At 45.0% G+C, this 9,276-nt stretch overlaps 1 protein-coding gene across 2 annotated transcripts in view; it reads left to right on the forward strand.

The window, feature by feature from the left end:
- The first annotated feature begins 4,682 nt into the window (after window positions 1–4,682).
- SLX4 (SLX4 structure-specific endonuclease subunit) overlaps window positions 4,683–9,276 on the forward strand; it is a 23,770-nt gene continuing 19,176 nt past the window's right edge. The window contains exons 1-5 of one of the 2 annotated variants that reach the window (XM_031060419.1): window positions 4,683–4,773; window positions 4,858–4,960; window positions 6,599–7,295; window positions 8,091–8,330; window positions 9,237–9,276. The exon at window positions 9,237–9,276 is cut by the window's right edge and continues 132 nt beyond it. In XM_031060419.1, the coding sequence (XP_030916279.1) occupies window positions 6,929–7,295; window positions 8,091–8,330; window positions 9,237–9,276 (647 nt within the window). In that variant the 5' untranslated portion in view covers window positions 4,683–4,773; window positions 4,858–4,960; window positions 6,599–6,928. Of the gene's footprint in view, window positions 4,774–4,857; window positions 4,961–6,598; window positions 7,296–8,090; window positions 8,331–9,236 lie in introns of those variants that run through there. The other variant, XM_031060420.1, reaches the window with a different exon arrangement.

The raw sequence follows: 9,276 nt of genomic DNA on the forward strand, positions 1-9,276 counted from the left end.
TGGTGGCGGGGAGGGGGTGGAGTTGGACGCGGGGCTGGCCTCATCTCGGGCGTTACGTCATCGTTATGACGTTATGTGGTGATGTCATTCATTACGTCGTTCCCGGTCGCACGGGGCGGTCCCTGTGGGGCTGAGGGGAGCCCAGGCCCCGAGCGGGCCCGCCTGGAGCTCAGCCCGGGGCAGCGCCCGGGCACAAACGGTGCTGGAGGATGCGGCTCCATCCTCGGTGCTGGCATCAAAGTGAGAAATTCAGGCACAAGGCAGAGGCTGGGCTGCTCAGGGTAAGGAAAGAGGGCGCCAGGGATCCGAGCAGCTCTCCCACTGCCAGCCGGGAGGATTCCCTGGAAACGTTTCACCGGCCCAGCTTCAAAGCAAGCTTCTTTCTGGCAGGGTTACCAGGGAAAGCAATTCTGGTGCATTTGTTGCAGAGAATTGACAACGTGGAGTTTTCTCTGTTGTTTCCAGGCTCAGGGGCACACGGAGCAGCATATTCAGAGGATGAAGAGGGAGTCTGGACAAGAGCCTGGAGCCGCAGCACAAGGGGGAATGGCTCCCCACTGCCCCAGGCAGGGTTAGATGGGATTTTGAGGAGAAATTGGTCCCTGTGAGGGTGGGCAGGCCCTGGCACAGGGTGCCCAGAGCAGCTGTGGCTGCCCCTGGATCCCTGGCAGTGCCCAAGGCCAGGCTGGGCAGGGCTTGGAGCAGCCTGGGACAGTGGGAGGTGTCCCTGCCATGGCAGGGGGGGGGATGGGATGAGCCTTAAGGGGATTTCTGGCCCCACCATTCCGTGATTCTGTGATGTGGGCCTGCCTTGAAGGGAGGCAGTGTCAGCTGCTCTACTGACAACACTTGGTCCCTGAACCTGCAGACACACAGGTGTTCATTTTAACCATGCAGATTTTAGATAAAGCCAAAATTACAGCTGGGTAAAATCAGTTTGACTCCAGTAAAGCCTAAAGGCAGTGACATTGGCTGGTGCTCAGTCTTGACTCTGTAAGAACTCTCAAAAATCACAGACTGGGTTTTATCTACAAAAAAGGCCCTTATGTGCTTGGCTTTTTGTATCTGTTCAAAATACTGTTCTTCCTGTCCTGGTGCTGCCTTTGCCCTTTGATTTTGGTGCTTGGATGAGAACAGTTATCTGGACAGCAGTAAAGATGTGTCAGAGGCAAAGTGGAAACAGAAGGAATTGTTACCATAAGCTTTACATCTGGAAGAAAATGGACCTGAAGTTCTTTTGACTCTTTGCTTTTCCCACTGGCTCAATTCCCATTACATGCAGAGGGGTTCAGTGTAGCTCTTGTGTGTGATTTTAGCTGAGAGCAAGTTATTAATTGCTATGAATTAATGAAGTGTTAGGTGAAAGATGCATTATCAGGTCACCTGAAGAAATCCATGATGAGTTTGGTCACCTTTTCAAAGAGAGTGTCCTCCTGTTTTAGAGAAATCAAGATACTTTGTTGAATTTTCCCCAATATTTGGTTTCAGCATAATCACAAATCAGAAGATATGATTTTTGGGAAAAAATCAGTAGAACTGCCCTTGTTTAAAGTGAATGTGCACTTCAGAATAACGCTGCCTTCTTGGAAAGGAATGGCTTGAATGTTAGATGTTGGAGTGTTCTTCTCTTTATTTTCCCTTTTTCATTAATTATTCAGTTCATCCTCTTGCCACAAATATCACTGCTCCATTCTTGACCTACAGAATAGCAGAACTGCTTGACATGGTCACAGCTATCCCTGTTGGAGTGGATCAGGCACCTGGAGGAGGTCACACTGAGGTTTGGCAGAATGATGGGCTGTCCAGGGGTTCCCTTTCTTGGCAGCTTGATCCTGGTGCTTGGGGTCTCTCCCAGCTCAGTTCCTAAGGTAAAGAACAGAAAAACAGGACAGGCAGAGAGTTCATCTCTGTGGGGTGGCACTAAAAACATAATTGCTCAATGGCAGCTGTTTGCAGCTGTATTTGGAAACATCTTGCTGCATTTTAATAATTTTAAATGCCTTGTATTGATTTTGTTGGATTTTAATTAATCCTTTTGTCCCTTGATACTCCTTTAGTGGTTTATAGAAGCATTACCCCTCTGGTGACACAGAGAGCTCTCGTTATTAGCTGAATGTAGGTCTGGGTTTTTATAAACTGTGTTGATTTCCCTTAATTTTATTATCCCTCTTTCTTCATCAATTCCCATATAAGCCCTTTCTTTATCAGCCTGGTGTTTAGCTCAGTCTGTAAGATGGGTGTTTACTTCCCTAATTGTCCTTTTTGAAAAATCACAGTGGCTTCTGCTTGCAAATGATCTGATTCTGTTGACAGAAACACCTTCAGCAGCTGCATTTCAGTGTGCTTTGGTTGCTCCTAAAATAGGCTGCTTTCAGCACCATCAGGGGGTGGATATTATGGAAACATTGAGTATTTGCAGGATTAACAGTTCCACAGTTTGGTGTAGTGGCCTTGGTAGGTTTTCCTTCTTGGTTTTCATGTACACCAAAAAAGGTCTTTTTTGAAAGTCCTTACCTTTTTCTGACAAGGTGATTTTACCTCCTGCTTTTAATACATTGCATTGTTTATATTCAGAATCCAATTCCATCACCATGATATTATTTTACATCTTTGTTTTTATTATCACTCTGATTACTTTTCTTTCTCTGGAAACCAAGTGAATTTTTATCAAGTATTTTTCTCTTATTGATTTTTGGGCCCTCTACCAAAGTGTTTTTATTTGGTCCTTGAAATCAATTGTGTTATTGTCTTTAAATTAATTACTTGTTTTCATTCAAACCAATTTGATTTTTGCATCACCAGCTGCTTCTCTTTGTGATTTATGTGCTGCTGTGTTTGCATACAACCAGGAGCATTTGAGTGACCGTTAGTTTTTGTTTTTCTCTTCACTTCCCCTTTATCCTTCCAGAGGAGATACAAAGTGAATTTTCTATTCTGGGGATGTGTTGGTAGAGGGACACTTTGTTGTGTAAGTAATGATTTTAAATTCTGTCTGGAGTGTGATAGATTTTTTTGGTGCCTGTGAAATGTTTGAAATGCTTTGCCATATGAGCAGGGTGCTGGCAGGGGGAGGTGTAGCCCTGAACAGGAATGTGAGGACTGGAGGGATATCAGATATGGAAGTGGGTGGTGCCAGATGGACACTGATGCTGATCCCTGCTAAGATTGCTCCTTGCAATCTCAGGATGATTTTCCTATCTAGCATTCCCTTTCTATAGAGACTTGAAATAATTTCTCATTTCCTGTTTTCCACATCTGGTTTTGTTACCATTTTCTGGCACAGGGAAGCTGGCAGAGACCAGGACAAGAGAGTTGTACCTCTTTGGATTTGTGTTTTGCACTTACATCTGTTCTCTCTTCACAGAACAAGCCTTGTCCTCAGTGTTAATTTTTTTGCACTTTTGCAACCTCAGAGACCCTGCACTGTACAGATGCAGTGTCATGTCTTTATAAAGCAGTGATAAAGGTGTTGGTTAGTGCAGAGAACAAGCTCTAATGAAGAATCCCTAAAAGGATGGAGGATAATGTGCTTTTTCAGAAGTCACATCATTGACATGTAGGTTCTTCTCCATCAGGAACCTGTAGGAAGATTTTTTGTTACAAGATTTGGTCTGGAGGAATCCCTAGAGACCTTCTGGTGTGCCTGCCAGAAAAAAACACTGGAGAAATTCTTCCCTCTTGCAGTGTTTGGTCTGACATGACTGGAAGTTTTATCACTAACCCTCATATCTTTGGCTGCAGCTTCTACAAAAGGAGAAGAAGGTGATGAAAGTTCCAGCACCAGTGGTGCCTCCCATCATCCTGCTGCTGCCAGCATTCTGTAATTAGTGTGGGTCATCCAGGCCCTGGCAATTAGCTGATTTCTGAAGATTGGGGTGGGGTAGAAAGGTGCCTTCCTTTGGACTCACTCCAGCAGGTCCACGTCCTTCCTGTGCTGGGGATCCCAGACAATAATTCATGTTTTGGTTTTGCCTCACTTTCTAATGTTAAATAATCCCATTTCCCTTAGCATTTCTGGTGAAATACAGGAGATTGCTTCCAAGGTTTTGGAAGTATAAAGTGAATTTTTCTTTCAAGATGAGGAATTGAGGAGGAGATGTGCTGTGGTGCTCAGGAGGAGAGAAGGTTTCTGCTGTGTGCAAGTGGTGGAGGCCTGCCCAGCACTGATGGGCTGTTGTAGCCACGGTGCTGACATGTTCTTGGAGACTGAAATGGCAGGAGAATTGTTCCTGGAACAGACAGAGAGTGTAAAGCAGCAAGGGAGCAGGCCCAAATGTTGTGTGTTTGAGAGCATGTCAAGTTGGACTGCTGGTGGAAAAATGTTTGCAGGGGTTAAAAGAGAGGCTGCTCTGAAAAGTGGGAGGGTAACAGATGTTTTAGCTGCTTGGGGTTTTTTAAGGGTTTTATGATTTAACTAAGTAATTGCAAGGCAGTAAATTGAAGGTATGTAGTAGGTGCATACTTTTAAATCATAGAATTACAGAATAATTTGAGTTGGAAGGGACTTTAAGATCATCCAGTTCCACCTCCCTGCTCTGGACAGGGACACCTTCCACTATTCCAGATTGCTCCAAGCACTGCTTAACCTGGCCTGGAACACTTCCAGGGATGGGGCACCCTGTGCCAGAGCCTCACCACCCTCCCAGGGAAGATTTTCTTCCCCATATCCCATCTAATCCTCCTCCCTGGCAGTGGGGAGCCATTGCCCCTTGTCCTGTCACTCCAGGCCCTTGCCCAAAGTCCCTCTCCATCTCTTTTGTAGGCTCCCATCAGGTACCTATTGAAATGGTGCAAATGATCATCAAGAGCAGTCATTTCAAAATACACTAAATCCATCCTTTCCCCTCCATTTTCCAGATTCTATCTTTCATTCTTACTGGTCCTGCTTTGTACCATTTTGCTGATCCATGTTTACTTGAAGGGCACAGCTGGGCTATAGATTTGGCATCTCAGTGAACAGGTAAGTGCTGCTGATTATTTTATTTGTGATTTGTTGAGTCCTAAAAACATCCAAAATGAATTGAATATTATACTGAAAGAAATTACTTTCAAAACCATTACTTCATGAGCTCAATAAACTGGTGCCAAAGCTGGTTATTAGGGGCAGCAATAGCAGCAACTTCAGAAATACTGAGATGTTGAACAGAGTAGGAACCTGTGGGTCTGGAAAGGGAGGAGCAATACAGATAAATTCTTAGTTTTGCATCAGAGGTTTGATCTGATCTGCCTTGGACACTGAACATTGATAGCAAATGCCAAAGTGCTGCTCTGTTTCAAAGTTTAATATCAGGAACTCACCATAAATAATCCAGCAGTACAGATGTGTCTGAGGTATTTAAAGCCATGTAGGATGTGAGATTTGGGACTTCTCCACATGCTGTCTCCTCCTTACAAGAAAATGGTCAATTTACAGTTATAACTACCCCAGTGTTCTGTCCAGAAAAAGTAAATTTATGAACTGGCTACCTAAAACCTTTGTTTCTAACAGAAAATTACTCCAAGATTCACAGCAAAATCCTCTGCAGGTCTGGGAGCCTGAGTTTAAAATAAATAAATCCATTAACATCTGTAATTGCTTATAGGAAAGGCTGACCCATGGAAGTGTGTAACCAGCATTCCTCAGCCTCTCATGTCTGCAGCCAAGCCTTTTGAGAAAACAATCCCCCATGTGTTTTTCCTGCTTTTTGAGTCTTTCTGTGCCCAGAGCTTTCCTGGAGTAACTGGACCACAGCTGCTGCCGTTCCAAGTGAAACACTCTGGTTTAGATTTGAAAGAAGTAGGTTTTGGGAGCAATAAAAACCCCTGGTAAAATAGCCAGAACCATCATGAACTCAGGACTAGGAAGAAGGGGACAATGAAAACATGTAAGAATCGAGCTCTAGTTTTAATGTTGATGGCATTTCCATCTGGACGCTGTACCCAGTGCTGTTCCAGGTAATCCCTGCCTAGTACTGCTGTTCTTGCTGTAGCTGAAAAGATTAAGAAATTCATTTAAAAATACCATTTATTTAGTCTGTTTACCTCATATATGTGACAGCAGTTTGGGAAACATGATCAGTGCTGTGGTTTATTGAGTACTCAGGGGAAGAATTCAGGAGGAGAACTAATCCTAAGTGAGCAACAGTGGAAGTAAGAGGAGAGAAAAGGTGAATGTGTTTAATGGAAGAAGCTCCATTTATTTACTTTTCCAGATGAGGTTGGGCTCTCTTCTCTGAAACTGTAGTGTCTCAAAGTGTTCAACACTCCAGAATCACTGCATGAGCTGAAGGAGGGAGCTTTTCCCTGCTGCATTTGCTGGTTTTGTGCTATATAAATATAAGTAGGAATGTTGTGTAACAGAAGGATTGTCTGAATCCAGAGCTCGAAGACAAAAACCTATCCCATATCAGATACCTGTTTTAAAATCTCTCCTCTCCTTTGCTGATGTGGCTGGGGCATGTCTGTAGTACAATTATAGGGACACTTTTTGGGGTCAATATGTGCTGTGTCTAATCTTAGTATTTCATGCAAATTCTCCTTCAGCAATTTACACCTTGTCCCACAGTGCATCTGCCTGTACCATCATGCATGACCACCTGCTTTTGTTTCTTTGTTTAAGGGCATTCATAAGTGTCTCTCTGAAGCTCTGTAGCTTACCCTGATGATCCTACACGTGCTCTGCACAAACTGAGGTGCCTAACTTATGGTCCAGAGTCTTCTGAAGAACCAGCTTGTGAAAGCAGGTGAGGTCCTTGGAGAGAAAACATGCTCTGCTGCATGTGAATTAAGTGTGGAAGAATGAACTGTTGGAAGTGCCCACTCGGTCTGATGACTTCATTGGAGTCTGGAGAATGGACATCTCTGAGGTGCTGGAAGGGCTGATGCAAATCTGAACTGATTCTGGTGCTTCCCCCTGCCCTCCAGTCCTCACAGTGTTCCTGGAAAGCCAATGGATGAACAGGACAATGATTTCAAAGAGTTGTGGGCAAATATTTTGAGTGGGGCAAAGAAAAAGGCTGGGGATGCTGAGGCAACAAAGAGGGCTCAGAACAGGCCAAAGAGTACCACAACACGAAGCAAATTGAGAAGAGGCAAAACTGCTGCTAAGAGCCAAACCCATCATCACTCACCAGCAGTGAAGGAGAAAAACTTCCTTCAAAATCTGGGCCCAAAGGAGCAAACGTTGGTGCATGAAGAAGATGATGGTGCTGCAGCCTGTAGTGGTGAGACTGCACAGGGGGATGGAGCAAGGAGCCCTCTCCCTGCCAGCCAGCTGAGCACAGGGACCTCTGAGGGTAGCCAGAGGTCTCTGACAGGTAAGTGACTTGGAACAGTTCAAACAGAAGATAGGCAGGGACTGGAAGGACTCTGTAGCTCAGGGAAGGTTTTGAGAAATCCATCCAGAGGGGATGCAGTAGCACTGTTGGAAGGTTTGCACCTTACACAGATTTAACCCAGGAGTGTGGTCTGTGCTGTAGACAGATGTCCCTCAGTAAGGTGAAGCCTTGGTACAAAGTGAATTGTTGCCCAGTGATTATTTACTGTTTTTTGCAGTATCAGAGCTGAGAAAAGTACTCTCAGATCATCTAGAAGCAAGCTCAGAGTGTATTGTGGTGCTTTTTCACTCAGTGCTTCACTGTGTGGTGACATACTGTCACTGGATGTTGTCGAGGGCAAAAACATGAATGAGTTAAGAAAGGTGTTGGATTAATTCATAAAGAATTAGTCCTTCAGTAGCTGTTACACATGATGGCCAGAATGCAGTCACCAGTGATGGAAATCCTTAAATTGATAAATTGGGTCAGTCAGGAATGGCACATTGTGTGGTGGGAATGCTGGGAGAGCAGGGCTGTGGGACTGCCTTCCATGTCCCTGCTGGAGACCATGCAAGGCTTCCTTAATATTCCTGCCTATAAAACAGATAAAAAGGTCTCTAAATGCCCCAGTAGCACAGAACCCCAGTGTTGTTCCTGTGGCTACACAAATTGTTCACTTCTTCAAGAATGGCTGTTGCAGAGCTGAGCCTGGCTGCTGTCAGGGGATGGCCTTCCAGCAGCTCTCAGTGATGTGTTAAATCTGCCTGGTAAAAGTGGTATTTTCTCTCCCTCTAGTAAATCCTCCAAGTGGCTGTTCCCAGACTACCTTAGCCTTCCTTCCTGCTACTCCTCCAGGATCCTGCTCCTCACCCACCCCCAAGGTGAGGGTGGCAGAGCTGGTGGTGGAGAGAATGCAGCAGTTCAAAAGGGTGGCACCTGAGCAGCTGAAGCACAGCTCGGATGGGAGCATGCCAAAGGCTGCAGCCAGCTGGGATTTCCCTGCCAGGAGCCAGGAGCAGGAGCCTCCTGAGGATGGTAAGTGTCTCCTCTTGGCTCTGGTGTGAGTGCCTGGTGAGAACGGTTGCCTGAAGAGCAGTCCTGGATCCCAGGGCTTTGTTCCTTGCTGGCCTAGTGGCTTGCTGTGCAAATCACTCCAGATCCCTGAGAAAACTTTGTTAAAGGATTGTCCATACTTTTTTCCCAGCTCTTCTCTAAGGCTGAATTAACCTCATGTAAATTCTAGAGGAGTAATTGTCTTTCTGGAAACAAGTTGAAATTCCAACAGGATCAGTGAACTTGGTCATCTTTCCTTTGGGACAGTGTCAGGCAGCTCTTAGGTAGCCCCATCTTTGGTGCATCTCCAAGCACTCTCTAAGGTGATATGTTCTGTGTTGATAAATGGAATTCACAGCAAATTTACTCTGGGTGGTTCTTTAGAGATCAAGTCCCTGTTGGTTCTGTACAGACATGAAAATCTGATGTGTTATTTGATATATAAAATTCCATATTTTCCCCAGAAACTTCAGCCAAAGCTGTCCCTTCATTGTCTCTGACATGTGATGCACTGTGAGTGAATTGTCACCTCCTGCTCCTGGGCTGGTTCAGTCTTGGAGTGTTGGAAAGGAGCAGGTTGTACCTTTCCTGGTGGAGAGCAGGTGTGAAAATGCAAGAGAAAGGCTGCAATGAATTTTTGTGTGTCTGGTTTAATAAGCTAATAATGACAAGTGTACCAGTTTCTTGTCACAGTCTTGGAGTTCAGTCTTGGATTGTTGGAAAGGAGCAGGTTGTACCTTTCCTGGTGGAGAGCAGGTGTGAAGATGCAAAAGAAAGATTGCAATTAATTTTTGTGTGGCTGGTTTAGTAAAGACAAGTGTACCAGTTTCTCACCTTCCATGCAGGATTTAGTTTTCCATCTTACATCATCTCTGCCTTCTTTGCCAGATACCCAGCATCTCCCATCCATGGAACACGACAGTGCTCT

Source organism: Geospiza fortis, unplaced genomic scaffold (assembly GCF_000277835.1).
Source record: "Geospiza fortis unplaced genomic scaffold, GeoFor_1.0 scaffold114, whole genome shotgun sequence".
Lineage (NCBI taxonomy): Eukaryota > Metazoa > Chordata > Aves > Passeriformes > Thraupidae > Geospiza > Geospiza fortis.